Genomic DNA, 23448 nt, shown 5'->3' with positions numbered 1-23448 from the left:
ACTACAGTCGGCTCCTGAGGAGACTAGGACCGAAGCACGTTGACATAGGGTTTGGTGGTACTGACAGTCGGCTCCGGAGGAGACTGGGACTGGAGTGTGGTCACCGGTAAGAGAGAGAGAGTTGGTTGCTCCGGGGAGGCTTGGATAATCGTAGAGATTAATTGATGAATTGTGTGTCTCTGTGTTACTTGTTGTAGCCTCTATATATAGGCTACCAAGCTATAGTGGTTGGCCTTAAACAAATCATGATGGGTTTTCCATTTAAGCACTAATGAAATCATGATAGGTTTTCCTATTAAGCACTTAATGGAATTATGGGGCACTAAATGGAATTAAGGTGGGTTAGGCACTTAAGCACTAATGGAATTGAAAATGATGAGTTTTGGAGTGGTTTTGAGTCACTTTCTGCTCCTTTATTCCTTCAATTATATCTCCACCAAGAATTCAGAATAGGCCTTCGACTTCTTCATATCAAATGATCCACCATGAGTGTAGATCATTCTGGTAAAATTTCAAAGCTTACTTCCATGTGGTTGGGCCGGAAATACTGTTGGACTCCTTACAGGTCCAGTTTTCCAGTTTTGTCTTTCAGAAAATTGGACTGATTGTTTGAAGGTTTTTCACTCCAAACTAGCTCTTGCACTATTCATAAGAAATGATCATTGGGATGTCTAGAATGAATCTGGAAAGTTTTAGCTCATTTGGATTTCGTTTGGTTAGCCTGCCGCCCTTCCTTTCTTGTTTAGCTTGGTTTCTCCTAGCCGAAGTAGGAAAATGTGCTAAAGTTGACTTTTCATTTCCATGCTTCCATCATTTCCTTTTCTTGCAGCTCGCATAATCTTCCATAATGCTGCAGGTAGGCTTTATTTAGCCTCTTAATAATTTATTTCGAACTTGTCGACAATATATAACTTGAGCCATTGACATTGGCTCAATTTCTCAAAGACACGCCTTGTCAGGCCAAAATGCTCATTTTGGGTTCAAACACAAAGTATAGCCCAATTGGGCTTGATTTCTCCAATGATTTGAATTTGGGACCTACGAGGTGTTTTGCTTGATATTTAGCTCAATTTTACTTCTGTTGGTCTTTTGGGTATGCTATTTTTACTTTCGGGTAGATTGATTCTTTCTACATTTTATAAAGAGTTTCGGTGTAATCACATTGTGAGTACCACAATTGCGTGCCTTGGCGAGCAGTGTATTGTAGGCTGGGACAAGTCTAGAGTTGATTGGTCTACTGATTTCTTGCATGCTCAAATTGCAGATTTTAATAGTTTTATCTACAAATCTCAAAGTCGTGACAATGATTCTATTGTTGGCAGTAAAGGAAGCTGAAGAATTACCTTCAGTTATTGCTTGTTTTTATAGAAGTGTTTCAGAGCAATGTTTTATTGTACAAGAACAACTTGTTGGTGGAGTACACCTTCTAGTTTGTTCTATCTTAACTCTAGGATTTGTCATAGGTCCCGAGTTTACAAAGGATGTCATTCGAAACGATTGTAATCGTGAATTGATTCAATGAACTTCCTTAAAAAATAATAATAATAAATAAAAATTAAAAAAAAAAAATCCCCGGGCTGCTGCTCAAGTATTCAACTTTCTGAGTTTATTAGCAAGTATCCGGTGGATTGGTGAAACCAATTTTAAAATCATGAAATTGGCCCAAAGTACTCGCTTATAGAACTCCACCCTATTATTGATAAAATCATGAAAATGGGTCAAAAGTATTCACATCATATATGACCAAATGGTTGCTCAAGTTACAGACATTTGGGAGTTGCAATACAATGGTTTCCCATTGAACACAAAGCTTAATATAGGTTTTTGGGACAACCCAAATATAGGGACAGGCTTATAAAGCCTTTTCAAGAAATCTAATGCTATGCCTAGCACTGTGATTTGTGTCAGGAATAAAAATTTGTTAGATCAGTAGGAATTACCTTATTCCTCATCAACATCTTCATCAAGATGACATTGCGAACTGTGTCAACTCTATCCAAGGTCCAGACTCTTCTTCATAGACTCATAAACCATATAAGTTATACTTGCAGACGGAACTACTTTAAGGAGATTGGGAAATATTCCCTTGTATAATCCCCTAAACCCTTCACGTTGCAAGGTTCTCCTGAACACATCAGCCATTCCCTCATAAGCAGAGTCTTTGTTCAAGCGCTGAGCTTGCATTCTAAAATCAAGTAGCAGAATTAGTCAGTTGAAAGATAATACCACGCATGAAGTAAATAACAGAAGAAGCGATATATTGCAAGCAAGCTATCGTTATTTCCACAATGCACCTTGTCCTGACAACCTGCAATGGGTAAACACATGAAGCACTGAGAGCACCTGATACCGTCCCACATCCCAATTGCACAAGAGGACCAGGTTCTACAAAGACATTATGGCATGTAACATATTATGGCAGAATTGGTCCAAAACACCAGAATACTAGAACAAATTAAAGTAATGATGCTAATATACGAATGAAATCCTCACCGCTGTCATGCAGAATATATTTCTTGGACATGTCTTTCAAGGTATCATAAGCAGCAAGATCGATGCCAGCATAAGGGATAATCCCAAGTAGAGATGGAACAAGGCCTCTATAAAATGCCCGGGGTCCCTCCTGAACCCATATTTCTTTAGACAGAGATCCAAGACTAGGAGTTCTTCCACCTTCGCCAGCATAAGTTTGTATTCGTGTTTTAACAAGATCCATGGGATAAATAGCAGCTTGTGCCACAGCACCTGCTAAACCACCGGAAACAAGGCGAATTGTCATCCCAATATTAGCCTTATCTTCTTCACCATTAGCATGGAGAATATAACTTTTCAGCATTTCATAAGTATAGAACCTGATGGCACTTTCAGGAGCCACCTTGAAGACATTTAAACCATTGCCACGAAAAAAGCCCAGCATGCCCCCTTGTCTCCATATATCCCTTACTGCAGGCATAATACGAGCTTGTTGTGTCTGTACTTGCAAAACAACCTTCAAGCGATCAAGAGGAGCGGTAGCTGTACGCGATGTTGCTCCTGCTACTGCACCGGCAATCAAATATCTACTTGCATGGATATGTTTACTCATGACTTCTGGAGTAACAGTCTGCTCCCCAATATCAACAAGGCATACCCTTTCCAAATAATGATAAATATTCTCGATGGTTGCCTCCTGAGGGTAAAGCAGAAGAAAATCTCTCCATTCTTCAAATGTTATAACACCATTATTATCCTTGTCGACACGCTCAACAAAGAGAGCAAGTTCCTCATCATCAATTTCAATCCCTGCAACAGAGGGACTGGTGTGGCTTATAGAACGAAGTACAAAACAAAACACCAAATGAAAGTCTCTTTAGCTGTAATTCAAAGGACAGAACAGATAAATAACAAACAAAATCTCATCATGATATCTTTGAATATCCAACAACAAGATATAAAATTTCTATTAGAGAAATACATGTGAATGAATGAAAGAAAACGATCGAGGAAGATGTATAGTAAAAATGATAAACACTGTAAAGATGGAGCAGTACAGATATCACTAGTATGTGTAGATGGGTGGAGGGATGGATATACCTGCTCTTACAAGTGCATCCCATAGCTCTTCAGGCAGGATGCAACCATTGTGTTTCACATCTATTGCCTGAAAGATGGCATAGAGTTCGAGCTCTTTATCGTCCATGTAATGCTTAAAATCTTGGTAATCCACACGACCATCTCGATTTGCATCACACACATTTAACAGATCCTTGGCAAACTTGTACTCAGGGGGTATCTTGAGGGCAGAGAGGCCTGCCTCAATCAGGGCATAGTCCAAATACCCAGCATTTGCAGTGTCAAACAAGTTGAACAGATTACGAATTCTGAGCTCCCTCTGTTCCTTGGTCTCTCCGAGTGCCAAAAGCACATGATCCATCGTCACTTTGTCTACCGGATTTGATGGCTTTTCCTTGCTTGGTTTTGCCTCCATTGCCAGTACACGTATACTATCGCCTACACTCCTGCTATCCTAGTCCGTCCTTGTTCAATCAATCTATCTCTCTATAGCGAAAACCTAATCACCCAACGTATATGATTCCTAGAATTAAGATAAGGAGAGGGCAATTTGGTTATGGTGGAGCTGAAAAACCAAAATTAATATGCATCAAAATTGGAACAGTAACGCGACTGAGAATATTTAGCAAGTAGACCATACCTCATTGCTCTTCTGTCTTCACTTTGAGATGGCCACTGATAGCCAGCGATATCAGGAAAGAAGAAGCTGCCATCACCATCACCATCACCATCACACTCTCCGATACGATTTTGCTTTGTCTACTCTGAAATTCTACTTGCCCTATCAAAAAAAAAAAAAGAAAAAAAAAAAAAAAAAGTGGTTGTAACGAAAAATGAGATTAGAAATATATGTGTGTGATTGCAGTTAACCAGAAAAGATTCTTTAATTTGCTTGGTGTCCATTGAAGCGTGAGTTTGCGTTCATCGTTAAAGATTCGAGGATTCTTGATGGAACAATCCAATTCACACTTTACTGTGACAAAGGCCCAACTTCCAACTGACTATGACTAAGGGCCCAAGACCAACAAAATTTCGTGATTTACACTCTGTTGCCAAGCAGCGCAAACGACATGGATAATCCCTACACCACTGTAGGACTTGGAGCTACCTCTCTTTGATGGCATTGTTGCTTCTGCTTTCTCAGCTGCAGCTTGCAACCTTTTCGATCTTAGACTCAATCACGTCCTTAGACAAGTCTCCTACTGAGGAAGCATTTCCTTAATTGACTCGGGATACGAAGTGATTGTACGTAGGCGATGATCAGAGGTTGCAAAAGCCTCCACTTTATCAGCATGGATGCGGGAAATATATGGTATGAAACCTTTCTATCTCACTGTCCTTAATTTGGAATAGACATCATGCTCAAGCAGATCCATTGACTCAAGAAGAGCAGTGACTAGCAGATTCTGAATAGGCAAAGCTGCTTGCTCAAGTGCCTCGATCCATGATTGGTCCTGTTACAACACTAACTTGTGATGACCCCAAAAGATTTTTGAGGCCTCTGAAAGCTTGAAAAGCACTCCACTCAAAGGCGCGCTGAGCATCATTCTGTGGTGATGAATGGAAACCAGAATTCGAGGGAGCTCCGATCAATTAATTAAGCCTTCACAATGGGAATTATACTTTTTTCTTTGGAATTGAAATAGAATCAAGTGAGGGCCGGGGAAACACCAATTAAGATGAATACAATTGAAATGAAGTCAGGACATATGATGACGGATGAAGAAAAACAAAAAATGTATCGATCGATGATCATACTTGCAACAAAAAAGAGACTTTGATAGAGAGGTACCCAGAAGGAGGGAAAGCAAACCGACCAAACCAGCCAAATATATGAAAACATAAAGTTCAATGGATGCCATCTTTTCGTCCAATAATTGATGGAAAGTTGGAAACAAATCAGTAGCAGTCATCAAAAATTACAAAATCACAGAGATGATGTTAATTAATGTTATGCTAAAAAACATAGATAAATCATAAACATACAAGAATACCTACATTAGGAACATCTCCAGCAGCAGAATAATTCTTCCTCAGAAAGTACTTGGGGTGTTTTATGCATGATAGGATTCAATAAATTCTTGCCCAGCTGGGTCATGGAGATGATCCCTAAACACAGCCTGTAAATTTGAAAAATTTGTCGTCCTACGGCCGTATGATAGTGAAGAAAATACTGCTTTAGTGGTCATGGATGGAAGCAGACTTGATATATCTCCAAAGTCCAAACCATCCAGCCATCCAGAGTGTCAACAATAATTCAGAAATTCTACTCTAGTCAAACTGATGAGTACGTAGAAGTTGCATAACTTTCGGGCTGTTATCTTCACAAATGTCTGATCACCTTTAACATAATCCATGACAGAAAAAGCATTTGGAATGGAGCATGATCCACTACCTCCTCACTCCCTGACAGCAGAAGAAAATGTCAGGGCCTCTTCTTCTTGTCCTTCTCCTCTACCTCCTCACAGTCACTCCCTAGCCTCTTCTTCTGTTTCCTCCACGTGCCTTTGAAATATGCCAAATCAAGTCAAAGTCCAAGTTCCCCTTTTCACAAAATGCAACTATTGTATGTAAAGCCCAACGTTCTGAGCCCAGCAATTTGAAAGACAAGGAACCAGACCCAGAAGGGTCAAAAGCCCAAACCTACGAATTGCACTCCCTTTCACACAACAATCATTCCATTCCATTTTTATAAACTAATAACAAGAGTAATCATCATCCTAATGATATGATAGAGGAATGAGAATCCGAAGAGCTTACGTGAAGATAAGAAATAAAATAAAGTAGAAAGGGAGAGGCATAGAGAGGTTACTTTGCTTTTGGTTTGGAATCGTGTGTATTATTTATTAAGATCGAAGGGTAATGTAATGGTAGTTATGTCACTAGTGATCCTGATTAGAAGCAATGTCAACATAGCTCATAGCTGGCTGCCCGCGCATACCAACCCCACAAACACAATCACAAGCCCCAGCTGCTTTGAATCAGAGCTCTCTCTATTATTCGCTTTGTTCACTACGTACTCTGCTTTATATAAATAAAACCGTATACCTGTAGTACATTATATGATTGTGTGTATTCTTTTTTTTTGTTTAAAAAGTTTTCATTTGCTTAAAGAATGTAAATTTCGGATCAAGATAAAAAACACAGGTTTCTGTCCATCTAGTATTGGTGCTCTGTGGCTGGCTTTGTTTTTGTTCTACTATTACTCTATTAGTATTACAATTAGTAGAAGACTAGAACTAATAGTACTGTAATGTGCAAACCTGTTAATTACAGACTTGCAGCCAAGATGCCTGTACACAACAGCCAAATAGAAATAGAAATAGAATTATAAAACCCTCTCTCAAATTCTCAACTTGCAGTACCAGCCAGACAGACAACTATTATTCTGCTTTACAGCCCACACAAAAAATTCCTAAATTAATCTTCTTCTTCTTTCTTTAACAAGATTGAAAGGATTGACAGACAAACCTCACACACACTCTTCCTCTTTTTGTGTTCATATATATGCTATTTTCCTTGCATGGGTTTTTCTCTCTGAGTTATCAGAAGAATATGAAAGGGCTTTAGTTTGTATTTAATTTAGTTTAGTAGTGGGTCTACTCTACTGGTCATATATGTTTACATTGATGAAGTTGAATTGGGTGGTTTGGTAGAGCCGAAGAGGGGAGTGTTGTCGGCGCAAGGTCACTTTCTGTCGGCATTGTCTGTATCCAACGATATATGATACACATCACTGCATTTCCCCTTTTAATATAATCAAAGATTGATGCTTCCCGGCTTCATTTTTGCCTACATATTCATATTCATTTCGACCGACCTGCATATATATATAATTATAGCAACTGCAAGTCTCCACTTTGATCAAATACCTGGATTTCTCTGCTTTTGATTTGATGCGGACATCACTTTACCTCTTAATTCCCTGTTGTTTGGATTTGGGTGTCTCTTCTTTTCTTGCTGACCATCTCTGATTTGCTTGCTCCTCTTTTTACCACAAACACTTGTTTGTATTCAGCTCACCCTTCCGTTTGGGAATGTGGGTGACTTTTCATTTGGTTGACAATTGTTTTGCGAGGCTCATTCCTGTTGTCATTGGCAAATGAAGCTCCAGTTTTTAGGCATCTGGCTGGGTTACTTCTCTGGCAGTACAGGTTTGAATTTTTCAGATGCTATTGCTATCACAACCATATACATATTGGAAATGAATGTTGTGTTGTGCACTCAATCCAATACATGTTGCCTGAGTATTGCAATTCTATTTATGATCAGTGTGATTTCAATAATATCACTGCATGCCTTCTTCTGACCTCCACTCACTAGAGTAGTCAGCGCTTAGAAGAACTTTCAGGTGTAATTAGTTAATTACCTTATTCTGAAACACTGATTTCGCCTGGTCTAATTCCACTCAAAAGAATTTTTAAAGACATTTGGCTAATATTACAAACAGAAAAAGAAAAGGCGAGAAGATATCTAATGGATATAAAGATTGTCACTTGTTCTCTGTGCATACCTTCCCCTGGCTAAATCATGATCTTCTTCTTTTGGCGTCCAGGTTCAATGTCTGATAATTCCTTTTACAAAAATACTACCCCCCATAGTTGAAGCCGTTCCCATACCCAAATGTCAGCGTCTCTTGCAGCAATACTTGGAGCTGCTGCAGGAGCCGTGGCATTGGTGGGGATAATTATCATACTTATCGGGTTCTGTCTTCGCAATAGGAGTGTTTCGAGAACTTCTGAGACAGGTTCTTCTGATCCATCTGTTCAAGGTAACTCTTGCATCATATATGTTTCTTAGTGAAAACAATTTTTTTTGTAAAAAGCAATAGCTTAAGTATCTCTTGTAATAACTTGCAGTGGGAAGACATGGTGGGGTTGAGTTGTCAATACGAGAAACAAGGCGTTTTCAGATGGAAGAATTGTCTCTGGCCACAAAAAATTTTAGTGATACAAATTTGATTGGGGTAGGAAAATTTGGGGAGGTGTATATGGGTTTTCTTCATGACGGGATGCTTGTAGCCATCAAAAAGCGATCTGGATTACCTAGTCAGGAGTTTATTAATGAGGTAATAGTCACTTTTCCTACAGTTTTTCATTCCTAAAGGAAAAAAAAAAGAAAACAATCAACTCAAAAGAAAGTTGTAAGTGTGAATTTATGTGGTCTTTTTCATGAAGCAATTATTTTTTTCAGAGCTCGTTGATTCTTTGCAGCATTATGATTTATGAATATGTTTTGAAGTCTGATAGGTAGTTTGTTATTGGCTTCATACATGTTTGAAGGAATGACTATGAATACTTCTCATAATCAATGCTTGCAGTAGGTATGGAATTTGCTTCCAGTGTATTAGTTATGCCACTTGTATGGTTAGAATGCTGATTAACCATTTGCTGAAGAATCTTCCTAGGTCCTCTACACTCTTTTTCCTTGTTATGAATCAGATGCCATTGACAACTGTTTTAGCTATGTCCATTCAAAAAATCTCTTCTCCAACTATCCCAAAAGCTTTCGGGTTGACCAACAAAAAGTTTTACTTTTTGTACAAGTTGTGGTGGTATATTCTGAACAAGTTTCTTTGGGAGCTTGTGTTTTCACTTTCTTTCCTCACAAACATGTCTTAACTCATGGATTTGATGGATTGGTGAATGAGGATCTTTCTTTCATCCTTTCTCCTTTGAGTTCGTGTTTCTGTTTTTAAACTTAGCATTGTCATATCAGGTAAACTATCTCTCAGCTATTCAGCATCGGAATATTGTTACTCTGTTGGGCTACTGCCAGGAAAATAATCTGCAGTTTCTTGTGTATGAGTATATTCATAGTGGAAGTGTTTCGAGTCACTTATATGGTAACTCTCTATCCTTTCATCATTTTTTATTTCAGGAGCACAAAATATGCTGGTGATCTATCTGTACTTTGAATAAGCATTCTTTGCTTTTATGATATGCATGCAGTGCTGCAATTGGTTGAAATCCTACCTCATAATTTATGCAATTTCTCCATCTGTAACACTTTAATTTGAGCATATGATAATTCACTATATTTCCTTTGCAGGCACTGGTCAGCATGTTCGTGAAAAGCTAGAATTCAAGAATCGACTATCAATAGCTCTAGGGGCAGCTAAAGGTGATCCTCTGCAAAATCAGTGAGCATTTGTGGCTTTCCTGGTATCAGGTTTTCTTCTCTTTAGATACATTAGAACATCAGTATTGGTCCCCCGAAGTTCTTTTGTAATATTCCTAAGACTTTCAATTGTTCTAAACTTCCTACTTATCATCGTAGAAGCCATGAAGCAAACTTCTCGTATTTATGGGGACTCATTCATCTTTTCTGTTTGCAGGCTTGGCTTACCTTCACTCTTTGAGTCCTCGTCTGGTGCATAAGGACTTTAAAACAGCCAATGTTCTTGTAGATGAAAATTTCATTGCTAAGGTTGCAGATGCAGGAATTCGCAATTTCTTGGGAAAAGATATGGCAGGCCCATCTTCTCAAGTGATTACTGATGAGATATTCCTTTCTCCAGAGTATTACTCTCCCTTTTCTTCTTCCTGCTTTTTGAGGGGCAGGGGTATTACTTACTCGTGTAATTTGATATGTTTTATGTAATTGTTGAGAGATTGCTAAGGATAGTTAGATTTAAGCCAGATTTACATTCAATTTTGCAGGGTAAGAGAATTTAGACAATTTTCTGAAAAAAGTGATGTATATAGCTTTGGGGTCTTCCTTATGGAGTTGGTAAGTGGCAGAGAAGCAGCAAAATTGACATCTTCTGACTCGAATCAGAACATTTTGGAATGGGTATGTATGTGCTTGTCTTCACAAAATGATAGTGCAGTGTTGATATGCCTCATATCTTAAACACTTATTTGCTTTCATTGGCCTCTCTCTTCTTTACATGGTTGGTGTTTTGTGTCTGGGTTAGTAGCTGCTATAAATGTTTTGTGTCTACTTAAAATTTATATGCTTCAACCTTAGAACATGACATGTACTGTTATGTTTTGTAATGGAGATTGTATCTTGCTTGATATATTATAGAATAGCTAGATTACCAGAAAATTATCAAAATGGCTACATCGTTTTGATTTCATGATTTGTGAGGCGTTTAAAAGATCTTAAACTAGTTTTCTTTTGTGCTCCTCTTGATAAAGGTGCAAAATATCCAAGATGATGGCAATATTTCCAGCATGATCGATGAGAGATTGGGGAATAGCTTCACAGCTGAAGCTATGGAAAAGTTGATACAGTTGATAATAAGATGTGTAGAAGCTTCGAGTGAAAGGCGACCAGCGATGAGCTATGTGGTAATGGAACTAGAGGGGATACTTGAGAAAGAGATGAGCTTGACAACAATCATGGGGGAAGGAACCTCGACTGTGATCCCAGGAAGTCAGTTATTCAGAGCAACAAAATAAAGGCCATTCTGTGCATCCCACCCAAATTACCATTAAAGAGTGTGATATTTGTGCAATACTATTTTTCTTTCCTTTTGTTTTAGAAAAAAGAAAGAAAAGAAAAATCACTTTTTATTTGAATTTTTTCATTTTCTGTAACATCTCGGAAGAAGTGTATAAAGAACAGCTGCATTATTATTTTTTTGATCGTTTTGTTTATGCTACACAGATGTATCTTGTTGTACGTAAAACTATTATTGATATTAAATTCAAGGTTGATTATGGTTTGAGTTAAGTTTTGCTGTCATTTTTAAATGAACTGATATCTGGGTATTTCAACCCCACTGCTGCACTGCCACCAGAACTGGGTATGGTTGTTGCCCTTTTTTTTTCTTTTCCATTTTTGGGCACCCAGCTTAGTGGTTGCTGAATTCGAGTTAGAGTTATTGCTTATGGTGGCCTTAATTGCGAAGCCATTTCCATTAATTTTATATCAATTAATTCAGAGCCGTTATAGTTATAATTATGAGCTAGCGAGTCTTGCATTAATTTTCAGCTGCTGCAAATCCATGTCTCCATCTCATCCTCTCCCACCTTCCCAATCGCAAGGTACGACGTCACTAGCCTGCGCTTGTGCTACTTGCTTTGCTTTGCTTTCTGTATGATCGATTTCATTTGGTTGCAGGAACATCAACGTCGACGGAGGGCAGCCCTGGTAGGTCACCCTTGTCCCACGAGTACAGCCTCGCCGTCCAAAGCACTTCCTACAATGAGATTTGGTCTAGGATTCACGTCCTCCACAGCAACCAACAACATGAGGATGGGGATGAGGATGGGGATGAGGAAGACCAACTGGTATTGGAGCGAGTGCTTCAGCCCAACCGACAGTGCGTGGAAGAGGCCCTCCGCCACGCCGAGTCCAACTCCCTCACTGTTCTCGTCTCCGACTACTTCCGCCACAGCGAGGACGCCACCCATCTCTGTCTGCTCCTCCACCGCAGCGTCTATCGAGCACGTGGCCTTTACGCCCCTCTCCATCAACTGCTCGACGTTTTCGAACCAGACTCGAGCCTCAACCAATCTCAGTGCAGTCACGCCTTGGACATCTTCCTACAATTCGACCGCCACGACAACCCCTTCCCCGCCCCCGACTCCCACAACTTCGACGACACGCGCCGCCTCTTCAACGACCTCAAGCAGCAGCTCGATAGCCGCCTCCGCGCCTCCCGCTCCAAAATTCGCCGCATTCGCCGAGCCAATGTTGCGTCCACTATATGCCTCATTGGAACTGCCGTGGGAGTAGTGGCTTCTGCGGCCGCAATCACAGCCCACGCTCTGGCGGCGTTTGTTGTGGCGGGGCCTTTGTGCTGCAGCGGCAGCGGCAGCAGAGCGAGTGCGACGACAAACAAGGAGGTTGCGCATATGAAACAAGTGGATGCTGCGGCCAAGGGGACGTGTGTGCTGAACAATGATCTGGCGACCATTGACCGGCTGGCGCAGCGCCTACATACGGCGGTGGAGGGCGACAAGCTTCTGATTCGGCTGGGATTGGAGAGGGGAGCTCAAGACAAGCATCCCATTCAGGAGGTGCTTAAGCAGCTGCGCAAGAGCCACCCCAATTTCCTCCACCTTGTCAACGAACTTGATCAACATATATGCCTCTGCTTTAACACCGTTAACAGGGCCAGGTCGCTGCTTCTCCAAGAGATCTACAATCTCCAAACAGAGGCAGCAGCCAGCTGATCGAGCCATATATTGTTTTTCTTTTCTTTTCTTGTAGCTAGCTAGCTAGCTACAAGTTTCTGACTTACTGCAGCTAGCTTATTAGCCTAGAAAGGCACACCAGCCATGCTACTCCTAATTCCTTTGTATTAATAGTGAAGTTCAAAGGAGGTTTGATGCATTCAATTGTCAAGCCGTAGCAACTGATACCCGTCTCCACAATCTTTAGATTGTTTGAGGACAAGCAAAATTAACACAGAGATAGAGAGAGTAATAATTCAGAGAGGATGGAGATTCATGTGTATTATTCATCTCCCAAAGGAGTGTATTTATAGGAGTACATTTGTAGTGTGAAAACTCAAAGATAAACTCAAGCTTGATATCAACTTGATTTACAGCTGCAGCTCCACATGGTGGCTGTGATGATGATAATTGTCATGCTTGTTGCCCTTTGGCATAAAGCTTGACACACAAGTCTCTATACCTACATTATACACTCAAGTACCTTATCTATACACTCAAGTACCTATTGTATACAAGATATAGACATTTATACTATGACTCATATATACAACATGATGAGTCATATATACTACAACACTCCCCCTTGGATATTTCATGTCAATAGTATTGTCTAGGCTGTGCGCTTCGAAGTTGCCTCGTTAAAAACCTTGCCAAGTAATAAAACCCTGTGGGAAAAAACAACCTTGGTCGAAGGAGAAAAAGAGCACAACACGCATGAGTGTGGAGTAGTAATATCACAGTTTCGGAGATAAGTGGAGTCTTCTTATCAGCATCATAAGTAGGTAATATGTCTACGAGAGGGATGCAATAGAGTTGCTGCAACAAAACCTTGCCCGGTAAACCCAGTGGGAAAAACCCGTGGTCGAAGGAAAAAGATGAGCAAAAGCATATATGTTGAATCAAAACATCTTCAGGATGTAGTTTAAGTGGGGTGACCATGTTAAAGATGTGCCTCGTAAAAACCTTGCCAGGTAACAAAACCCAGTGGGACAAAATAACCCTGGACGAAGGACAAAAAGAGTACACGATGGTCAAGTGGGTATGCTTCTGGATACTCCCCCTGATTTCAACATCTCCTTTGTGTCTCCCAAACGTGGTGCTTAACTCGTTGCCTCATTAAAAACCTTGCCGAGTAATAAAAACCCTGTGGGACAAAAATAACCTCGGTCGAAAGGGAAAAAGAGCACAACACACTCTTCACGTTTTGAGACCATGTATGTAGACATCTCCCCCTCTGATTGATCTTTGAGGAGAGTCTGTTATTGCTGATTTTATGCTTGATGTTGTCGCTTTTGATGCAGCCTTGCTTCATTTGTTTCAAAATAAGCAGCATTATCTTAAATGCTTGTAGGCTCATCTGTGGTAGACTTCAAACCACAACTGTTCGAACATGCGTAACTATGGATCCAGTCCATATACATTCATGAACTACTTCGTGAAGAGCAATAATCTCTGCATTGTTCGAAGATATAGCGACTAAGGTCTATTCTGTAGACCTTCAAGATATCGCGGTCTTACCCATGGTGAACACTTTACCAGTCTGGGAAGGCCTTTGTATGGGTCAACAGATACCAAATATCAGCAAAACCTTCCAAAAACACTTATGTCATTTTGGGGTAGGGATAGAAAACGCAGGCCAGCGTTTGGCGGCGTTTCTGGTGTGTGATGGGTCTGATTCCATCATTTCTTTGTAGGGATAGAATAAGCCCATATCGATCATACATCTCAAGTTATCGAAAGATATCTTTTTACACCAATCTAATGGCGTTGCGTTGGCGCAGAGCTATACCTTTAGCTAACAAGTTTATGGCAAAGTGAGATATCCAGTCTTGTGCATTGAGCTAAGTACAATAATGCGCTTTATTGTACTTGAGTAAGGCACTTCAGCCTCTCTAGCACATCTTCGTCCGATCATCCATTCAGACGAAGAGGATCCTTTTCAGGATCAAGACTACGAATGATCATGGGGTGCTTGAAGGCTTGACTTTGTCAAAATGCCTAAGTATCTATCAACACGGTGCTCAAGTTCAAAAACTGAGGCTTAATCGTGTTTCCCCAAAAATCCTTCATCTCAAACTCGGATTTCAAGTGTTCAACGGTTTCCCTTAACTCTTTAAGGGCTTCTAATGAAGATCATGTCTAACATGAAAACCGTGATAGAATTCGAAACTTGTTATGGAAACGCACGGGCATATCCCTTCCCAATCAAGTAGTCACTTTAGTGAGCGTTTCAATTCTATTGCAAACGCGCTCCGTGGTCTAGAGCCACTTGATTTGGGTAAATAAAGTTTCACTATGAACTTTCATGTATATTTCGTATCTAGATCCCCATAGAGATACGTAGTGACCATATTTATAAGCTGCATGTTCAGTTATTCGGAAACTACCAAACTGACAGGGTAGTGGATGTAATGTCATCCATTACGTGAGAATATGTCTCATCCTAGTCAATTCCAGGGCGTTTTGTGAGAAGCCTTACGCCATAAGGCGAGATTGCCATCTCGTTTTCTTAACACGCTTTCTAACGAAGACCCATTAATCAATAGGTTTTATGTAAGGAGGTGTTGGCATCACTGGCTCAAAGACCTTCCTCTTCGTTTAATCTGGATCGCATCTTTCCATTTAGGCTAAATTTCTCTACGTTGGTATTCATGCTTCAACGGAGCGTGGTTCGATATCATCGGTCTCAACAAACTCATGCGCAACAGAATGCGCAACTACATCATCAATTATGATGGATTTTCTATTCCATGTCTCATGTACACTAGTGTAATTTTCATAGAGCTCTATATTCTCAGGAATAGGTTCTGACGTTGAGGCGTCCCCCAACGATAACCATAATCCAGAAGATACTCATGAGACGGATGTTGAGTGTCGATGATCTAACGATGCCAAAATATCATTCGAATCCACTGGCTTCCCACGCATCCTTGCTGGGGCCATGGCCTGTAACGCCAGAGTGCCACTTTCTATGGCGTTGGCGCCTTGCCTACCTCTGTGTAGGGTGGCGCTACGTCCTCTTATAGGGACGTCCTTCCTTGCAGGCATTTTTGCAGTAAATGTGTGTGATCTCGTCACTTTAATAGGGATCGAGATGAGACATATTGGGGACAGACTACGACATTTCCTGTCGTTCCTGCAGAACAGTTTGTGTTCTTATCTCCCCCTAACGATGGGAAGACTGTCTCATTAAAGTGACATCCGTAAATCAAACAGTAAGGAGATCGCCTTGCAAGGGCATTAAGTGGCGGACGATTGTTGGAGTCTCAATTCCAACTAAGTTGCTCACTTGTTTTTAAGGACCTACCATAGGCGCTGTGGCGGCGCAATTGGCACATAAATGGCTCATATTGGCACATAAATGACTCACTCGAATGTGGGTAAGTACAAAATATTTGTACCCAGTCACTAGCTGTAACGCAGGGATACATTGAGTGGGGGTAGGTCATAGAGGAATTAGCATAGTTGTATGCGATATTGCATCACCCCAAGCGGATATAAAGAGATTGGTGCGCATCGCCAATGTCTGAACTACCATTGTAGTTATTTCCACGAGACCATTTAGGTGTGTATATGGGAATGTGATGTCCAACATCACTCCCTTTGCAATAACCATCGAAAATCTTCGATGTATACTCACTAGCATAGTCAAAATCCAAATGACTAAATAGGATGATCCGGGGAGTGAGCCCGTTGTCATATTATATGTGCTATGAGTATAGCATAAGCAGCTTTTATAGATGGACAATGGCACAACACGTGATTAGTGTGTTTGCGTGTCAACCAACATCATGAGATATTTAAACGTCCACAAGTTGGTTGAATAGGTCCACAAATATTACCTTGAATTCTTTACAAGAATGGCATATTTTCTTTAGTGTCCTTTGCATAGGATGGTCTCAATCCTATTTTTGCTAAAATAGCAAGCTTTGCAAAACGAATGATATCTTTTAGAAGTAACTCTTTGGACCAATCTTTGGTTCGTACTTCTTTTCGTTGTGAAGAATGGATGTCCGTGTGAAGTCTTTAATATACGGAGCATCATATCACAACCTGGATATCTCAAACGTTCTTGCCAAAGCCTATATGTGTCAGAATCCCATAAGTCATCTCTTATGACATGGTTTGATTCAATGACTTGAATAGTGGTTGCATGCAACCCACTAGAGCGACACATAAGTTTCTCTAATACTCGTTTTATGTCCGTAGTCATTAGAGGTGATACAAAGGAACTCTTGTCCATTCTCACAATGTGTTTTCACATGAAAACTATTGGCTCTTTATATAAAGTTCGGAATTTAACACATGTCCATGACATTGAATAATAATGCGATACTTTATTAATAAGGAAAATAGCCAATGATTACATCAAAGTTTTCCAAAGTCTATTCCATAATAAAATCAAACTTTAGACAAATTGTAGTTACTCAATCCGTTTGGTAACTCCAATGAAATATGACCAGGAAAGTAGAGAGATGTTGGTGGAGCGAGGCTCGCTTAAGTACCCCGATCTCAATTACTTTCCTAGACATCATACTACATTGGATGCGCCACATGAGAAAAAGTTTTAATACAATTGTCATTTGACTAAGGCACATTTGCCATTCTTGGAAAATAGAAAGGACTATTCTAATCAAAGTCTGCGGCACCCTCGTGCTCTTTATCTGCAGCTTTGAAGTCCTCAGTGGTGAGAGTGATATCTTCACCATCTTCATCTTCAGCAAGATTGATATCTTTACCTTCGGCAAGATTTATATCTTCATCTTCAGCAAGATTGGTTTCTTGCTCTCTCAATTGCCTATACTCCTTGTAGCTTGAAGCTAGTTGGGTACTTGCATGGCATTGCTTGAACCAATGCTCAATTGATCCACACCGATGACACCTGTCATTGTGGTTGCCTCCCTTCATTTGAGGTGTAGGTTGTCCACATTGTGGATATTCCCTAGGAGGGTTGCTGCTACTACCACGGCGTATGGTGCGACCTCCACGGCCCACAGTGTTACGGCCCATGGTGTTGTTATATCCACCTATCCCACGTGTGTAGTTACCACCACGTGTGCCCGCACTATAGTTGCAGCTGTCTTCTTTGTTGGGGCGGTTATATGGACTCATTCGTCCTTCTTGTCCCATATTGTTAGGGTACCGCTCCATGCGCCCTTTTTTGGGTGCATTATAATTCGCCTCACGAACGCTCTTAGTTCCAATGGGCCTTGAATTATAATTCTTTACAAGGATGTTGTCGTGCTTCTCAGCTACCGATAAAATATTGATGAGCTCATTGAACCTTGTAAGTCGTCCAGCATTAAATTCAGTGCGATGCTGCTTTGATAGTATAATTGCTTGGACGGGGAAGGTGGAGAGAGTTTTCTCAATTAGCTCTTCTTCTGTGAGAGGTTTTTCACAGAACTTAAGCATGGCCTTTAGGCGAAGAGCTTCTGAATTGTATTCAGCAACAGACTTGAAGTCTGAGAAGCGTATATTGTTCCACTGAACCTTCAAGTCAGGGAGGAGGGAATCTTGGATATTACCAAAGCGCTCTTCTAGCGCTGCCCATAGGTCCCTTGCATCTTTGATGGACATATACTCTAATCTGAGTGCTTTGTCCATATGGCGTCGCATCAAGATAATTGCTTGTGCATGCTTTATGGATGTTCGTTGGAACACAAGGCCCGCAATTGGTGCCTGTATGATGGGCAATATCCCTTTCGATGTGAGATGGTTCTCAACGTCGGTTTTCCAGCCATGGTATTCCGAGCCTGTTGAGTCAAGCATTGGAAAGTCGAGTCTAGGTTCATTCGACATCCTGAAAAATAGGAAGAGAAGATATATTAGTTTCGGAGTTTAAACTTCCACGAAAACTAAAATAATAAGATTTCCGAGCTATGCTACCAAGAAATCAATTTCCAAGAATATTTGGATTAGACCAAAACAATGATGTTTGCGGACGCTCTTAGTCCGAACATTATGAACACTCTTAGTTTATTGATTACGAACGCTCTTAGTTCGTTTAGCGTGAATCCCCACGATTCCGCTTTTAGTTCAAAAATCGATGCTTGCGGACGCTCTTAGTCCGAATATTATGAACACTCTTAGTTCATAGATTACGAACGCTCTTAGTTCGTTTAGCGTGAATTTCTATAATTCCGCTTTTTAATTACAAGTCCCTGAAAAGAAGAGAAAAGGAATACAAACTCAAAAACAGGAACTTTTAATAAGAAATACCTCGAAATAGTGTCGCCGGAAAATTTGTCCGGAAAGTCGCCGGAAAAGTGGCCGGAAAGTTGTCGGAAAGTGGCCGGAAAAGTGTCCGGAAAGTGACCGGAAAAGTGTCCGGAAAGTGACCGGAAAAGTGTCCGGAAAGTGACCGGAAAAGTGTCCGGAAAGTGGCCGGAAAAGTCGTCGGAAACTTGCCGGAAAGTTGTCGGAAACTTGCCGGAAAGTTGTCGGCAGATGCTAGGCAGCTGCTCGGCAGATGCTAGACAGATGCTCGGCAGATCTGTCGGCAGGTCCTGACAGGACCCGCCCCGAATTTCACCCTGAAATCCGAAGTGGACCTGCGGGGCCCACTTGAGAAGAAATTTTGCCAAAAATTAGGCAGAACTTCCCCTAAAGTGGACAACCCAAAACCTGTAGAAAGAGAATTTACACTTCTAAATCACCCATCCTTATTCTCCTGGAGCCACCCTGCTCCCCCAAACAACATCAACCAAAATCACAACACACAAATCTCGACTTAATAACCTTAATTCCGCAGGTAATCAGAGCAATTCTAATAGAAAGGTAAATGAGGAAAACCTAATTCAAGGCAATCGCGGAAGCCATACTGTTGACTATGCCTCGACTCCATGTACGCCCGACCTCAACTAATTTCTCCTGCACACTGGGCATTTGAAACCGAAGGGCCCAGGGGAAAGTACATAAAAACGTTAGCGTGAGTGGACAAAAATAAACAATTTAAAACCAAAAGTATTTTATACTTTCCCACATTTATTTCTTTAAAAATCCCGATGCATGCAACAATTTAAAGAAACACAACTTTAGTTCAGCTCAAGAAAACCGACTAGCCCCGCTAGCCACAACCAAGCAAAGAGGAAAGAACTCTGATACTCAAGAAAATAAGACCAGCCCCGCTGGTTAAGGGAATCGGACTAGACCCCGCTAGCCCAGCAATAATATAATGAGTAGGGGAAGATGATAGCCATACGAATAAGCCACTCAGGCTTGGGTGATAGCCTCCCAGGCTAAAGAACTCCCATAACTCCCGTAATATACCCTTACGCCACTAAGTGTAGCGATAGGATACTGGGCTACAGAATTACTGTCACAGAGACAGTAACCTGCGCCACAAAGGCGGAAGGGCTACGGTGATCCCATCACCGCGCCACAAAGGCGGAAAATCAATGCTAGCATGATAAAATCACCCCTCAGTATGGCACAGGGAAACATAACCGAAAACCAAGTAAATCCATAAATACATAAGGCTTCCCCAACTCTCGCAAATGAATTTCCAACGACGTGTCCCACACTCCAAGAGTATCATCATGATTCGAAACAAAACCAATTCCAAAATCATCATCGAGGCATTCCCAATGCCAAAACCGAAAGTCGATAAACAACCAAGAAATAATTCCATCGAAATCTCATTTCGAAAATCTTTCAGAGATCTCAAATCGGTGAATGAAAAATAAATATGAAATTCCGGAAATCACCTCGGAAAAGAATTCATTGAAAATCACAATATCAGAATTTCAAATAATAATTATAATCAATTTCTGAAAATCAATTCATATTCTCAAAAACAACTCATAAATCCAAATCCGAGCATAATAAGTTCATATCCGAAACTCATGAAAAATCAATGTCAAATTATAATCCAAGACAAAATATCATGCTCGATAAATAAAACGATAATTAAATAAACCAATAATTTCAAAATAAATGCATGCATCATTTACTTAAAAACAAAAGTCCACTCACAGTACTATTCCGACGATCACGTATACGAGTTCCTTCATCGAGCCAGGGCTCGGTACGACATCCTGTACACGATTATATTCCGTAAATAATTATTCAACAATTTAATATAATTCCTAAACTCAATTCCTCATAAATTACATCTCCCATTCTCCTCGGATTCAGCCCAAATTATACCACTAATACCAATTCGTTAATTTAAAGGTTCCAAGGCAGAACCGAGAGATATCCGACGGTCGGATTCTCGTAATTCGGTAATCGAAACCCTAAACTTCAGAAATTCATAATTAATTCCAAGTTTCTCCAAAAAAATTACCAAACTTCACATACAAGCTCTACATAATTTATAGGATTTAACTAGCTAAAAAAAAATAGAATTTAAATTACTGTTTAAAAGTCACCACTGTTCACGCATGGCACTGTTCATGCGCCGGCCAACTCCTCATCCGGCCACCAAATTTCAACCACATAATCATCTCAACATTCTAAGCATTTTTCATAACTGTGACCAAGTGAGAAAATACCTTGAAGTGCTCCAATTTTGCCGATGAACACAAACCCGAAAATCTCCAAACCCACCAATTTGGAAATCCTTCAAATTCACCTTCCAAACGTGGAAATTTCAGCTAGAAGTCTTGAGGGAAGATGATCAGTGTCTCGAGGCGCTCCTAATAGAACCAATTTTCCCGCCGGAGATAGCCGAAAACTGGAGAATTTCACCGGAGAAGCAAATTGCTACAGTAACGATGATTGCATAAATTCGGGGTTTTCCGGCCAAATCACCGATACCCACTGATACCATCGTATAGAGGAGGAAGAGACGGTCCAAGGACAACTGGAATCACATCAATCGGACGCCGGACGGTGAAGAAATCGGAAAAAGAAAAAGGGAGGGCGACGCGGGGAAGAGGAAGAGGAGAGAGAGAGAGAGTCAGGGTAAGTTCTGAAATGGGAACTTACCTCGGTAAGTTTCCTTATATATAGAGAGTTACCATGAACAGTAAATTCACATTTTCACTTATAACTTTCACATACGAACTCCGATTTTTACGCACCACATATACACGCGCTCGGTTTAACGTCCTCTACGACTTCCATGAAGAACATTTTCCCAAATTTTGACCCGAACAAAAAGTCAACTTTTAGGGCCACTAAAGTTGCTGAAAAAGAGTAAAAGTAAAACAAATTACCGTTTACTGTCCAAATGACTAGTAAACCGGTGAATTTGGGTTCGGGACGTTACAGGTCCTCAGCAGGCGTCTCGGCAGCTGTCGGCAGGTCCTCGGCAGGGGTCTCGGCAGCGTCTCGGCAGATGCGCTCGGCAGCTTCTGCGCAATGCTTCGGCAGGTCTCGGCAGCGGTTCAAAAACTTCCGGCGGCCGTTTCAGGTGGTTTTCGGCCGGTTCCGGCGGTTCTGAGGCCGGTTCTGAGCTTCTGGGATCAGGGGCTTTGATATGAGCTAGGGTTTGGAGGTTTTTTTGTAGGTTTGGAAAAATGACTTCGATTGATGATGAACTCTACTCTTGTCAATTTTCGATTCTAATTCTAGAGCAACTTCGTGCTGATAACGTGTTTGAGGACAAGCAAAATTAACAGAGAGATAGAGAGAGTAATAATTCAGAGAGGATGGAGATTCATGTGTATTATTCATCTCCCAAAGGAGTGTATTTATAGGAGTACATTTGTAGTGTGAAAGCTCAAAGATAAACTCAAGCTTGATATCAACTTGATTTACAGCTGCAGCTCCACATGGTGGCTGTGATGATGATAATTGCCATGCTTGTTGCCCTTTGGCATAAAGCTTGACACACAAGTCTCTATACCTACATTATACACTCAAGTACCTTATCTATACACTCAAGTACCTATTGTATACATGATATAGACATTTATACTATGACTCATATATACAACATGATGAGTCATATATACTACAACATAGATCAATATGTTTCTATTGCTTGACATGTTTTTGAGATCCTCCTACTTCATGCAGGAAAGGAAGGATGAATCGAAGATGCCAGTGTGTACTGAGGAGTATAAAGAAGAGCAAGAGGTCACGGCCCTGTGGAGTCAGATGATTAATGACCCCTCAGCAGTATGGGCCGGTATTTGCTTTCACTATCAGGATAATCTAATTGAATGATGATTGTGGCCTGTGGCTTTCTCTTGTCTTGGAACTGAAACTACACGTACTGTTTCTCATGTCTATTTCTCAAACTTACTCATCGTCTGCTTTTGCAATCACACCAATTTTGTTTTCATCCTTGCCCAAGTGTTACAAACTACAAATGCAAATCTAGCTTGCGGAAGCTAATTTGGCTGCCATAGCTATGTTGGTTTGCAACTTTTAGGCACAACTCTCTTTTTCTTAGGCCACTGTATTGCTACTTCACCATCTGTCAGAACTAGCTAGCAGAGCAATTCTGTTGTTTTGTTCTGCATTGTTTCTGGCTTGGGATTTTCCCTGTAAATAGAATTGGAATGAAAGTATAGAAATTGATAATGAATTGCTGCACTATGCATAGTCGTCAGCAATGGAAACTATGCAGCCCTATGTGATAGTTCTTCAGAGTTTATCATAGTGTGCGAGTAACAAATAGATTCCAGATTAATATCGTTAGAAGATGTTGACTGTGATCTTTAATTCTTTATCAATTAATGGCCGGACTTATTTGTGAGCTCTGGAAATAAGTTCTAATTGTTGAAGGATATTGACACTTAGTGTGCCTAGTCAAACTAGGATAAGTTCTATAGTTGTAATAGGAGAGGTTTCCTACTCCAAGTTA

General features: G+C 40.6%; 4 protein-coding genes across 9 annotated transcripts; 2 read left to right on the top strand and 2 right to left on the bottom strand.

Annotated features, from left to right (window-relative positions):
* Window positions 1–1675: 1675 nt before the first annotated feature.
* LOC133726827 (calcium-dependent mitochondrial ATP-magnesium/phosphate carrier protein 2-like) lies at window positions 1676–6032 on the bottom strand. Of its 6 annotated transcripts, XM_062154463.1 has the most exons (6): window positions 5551–6032; window positions 4193–4333; window positions 3574–4075; window positions 2494–3282; window positions 2295–2385; window positions 1676–2185 (listed from the first exon to the last, which is right to left on the bottom strand). In XM_062154463.1, the coding sequence occupies exons 3-6, from the start codon at window positions 3965–3967 to the stop codon at window positions 1993–1995; spliced, it is 1467 nt and encodes a 488-aa protein (XP_062010447.1). In that variant the 5' UTR covers window positions 3968–4075; window positions 4193–4333; window positions 5551–6032; the 3' UTR covers window positions 1676–1992. The 6 variants fall into 6 exon arrangements, with proteins under 6 accessions (XP_062010447.1, XP_062010446.1, XP_062010450.1 ...); XM_062154462.1 differs by lacking the exon at window positions 5551–6032 and having other exon boundaries at window positions 3574–4117; window positions 4193–5529; XM_062154464.1 differs by lacking the exon at window positions 5551–6032 and having other exon boundaries at window positions 2010–2185; window positions 2309–2385; window positions 4193–5529.
* Window positions 6033–6620: 588 nt separating this feature from the next.
* On the top strand, window positions 6621–11235 carry LOC133726831 (proline-rich receptor-like protein kinase PERK15). The gene is made up of 8 exons (XM_062154471.1): window positions 6621–7706; window positions 8108–8323; window positions 8412–8620; window positions 9271–9397; window positions 9604–9675; window positions 9890–10073; window positions 10215–10347; window positions 10698–11235. Exons 2-8 carry the CDS (start codon window positions 8176–8178, stop codon window positions 10959–10961), a joined length of 1137 nt encoding a protein of 378 aa, XP_062010455.1. The 5' UTR covers window positions 6621–7706; window positions 8108–8175; the 3' UTR covers window positions 10962–11235.
* A 37-nt stretch (window positions 11236–11272) lies between these two features.
* On the top strand, window positions 11273–12859 carry LOC133726829 (UPF0496 protein At3g19330-like). The gene is made up of 2 exons (XM_062154468.1): window positions 11273–11549; window positions 11626–12859. The coding sequence occupies exons 1-2, from the start codon at window positions 11393–11395 to the stop codon at window positions 12681–12683; spliced, it is 1215 nt and encodes a 404-aa protein (XP_062010452.1). The 5' UTR covers window positions 11273–11392; the 3' UTR covers window positions 12684–12859.
* Window positions 12860–16998: 4139 nt separating this feature from the next.
* On the bottom strand, window positions 16999–21814 carry LOC133726830 (uncharacterized). Its single transcript, XM_062154469.1, has 4 exons — window positions 21185–21814; window positions 20664–20725; window positions 18909–19566; window positions 16999–18489 (listed from the first exon to the last, which is right to left on the bottom strand). Exon 4 carries the CDS (start codon window positions 18486–18488, stop codon window positions 17316–17318), a length of 1173 nt encoding a protein of 390 aa, XP_062010453.1. The 5' UTR covers window position 18489; window positions 18909–19566; window positions 20664–20725; window positions 21185–21814; the 3' UTR covers window positions 16999–17315.
* Between the last annotated feature and the right edge of the window lie 1634 nt (window positions 21815–23448).

The sequence above is a fragment of the Rosa rugosa genome, chromosome 1, assembly GCF_958449725.1.
Source record: "Rosa rugosa chromosome 1, drRosRugo1.1, whole genome shotgun sequence".
NCBI classification, from domain to species: domain Eukaryota; kingdom Viridiplantae; phylum Streptophyta; class Magnoliopsida; order Rosales; family Rosaceae; genus Rosa; species Rosa rugosa.
The sequence above is the reverse complement of the archived record's forward strand: the minus strand, read 5'-3'. Positions and strand labels throughout refer to the sequence as shown.

Excerpts from the sequence above, each read along its gene's own strand:
- LOC133726831 (XM_062154471.1), top strand. The coding sequence starts at position 8,176 with ATGTCAGCGTCTCTTGCAGCAATACTTGGAGCTGCTGCAGGAGCCGTG. Across the intron at positions 8,621-9,270 it reads GTCAGGAGTTTATTAATGAG|GTAAACTATCTCTCAGCTAT; the intron begins GTAATAGTCACT and ends TTGTCATATCAG. Across the intron at positions 9,398-9,603 it reads TGTTTCGAGTCACTTATATG|GCACTGGTCAGCATGTTCGT; the intron begins GTAACTCTCTAT and ends TTTCCTTTGCAG.
- LOC133726827 (XM_062154463.1), bottom strand. The coding sequence starts at position 3,967 with ATGGAGGCAAAACCAAGCAAGGAAAAGCCATCAAATCCGGTAGACAAA. Across the intron at positions 3,283-3,573 it reads GGATGCACTTGTAAGAGCAG|GGATTGAAATTGATGATGAG; the intron begins GTATATCCATCC and ends CCTCTGTTGCAG. Across the intron at positions 2,386-2,493 it reads ATATATTCTGCATGACAGCG|AACCTGGTCCTCTTGTGCAA; the intron begins GTGAGGATTTCA and ends ATGTCTTTGTAG.
- LOC133726830 (XM_062154469.1), bottom strand. The coding sequence starts at position 18,488 with ATGTCGAATGAACCTAGACTCGACTTTCCAATGCTTGACTCAACAGGC.
- LOC133726829 (XM_062154468.1), top strand. The coding sequence starts at position 11,393 with ATGGTGGCCTTAATTGCGAAGCCATTTCCATTAATTTTATATCAATTA. Across the intron at positions 11,550-11,625 it reads CCCACCTTCCCAATCGCAAG|GAACATCAACGTCGACGGAG; the intron begins GTACGACGTCAC and ends ATTTGGTTGCAG.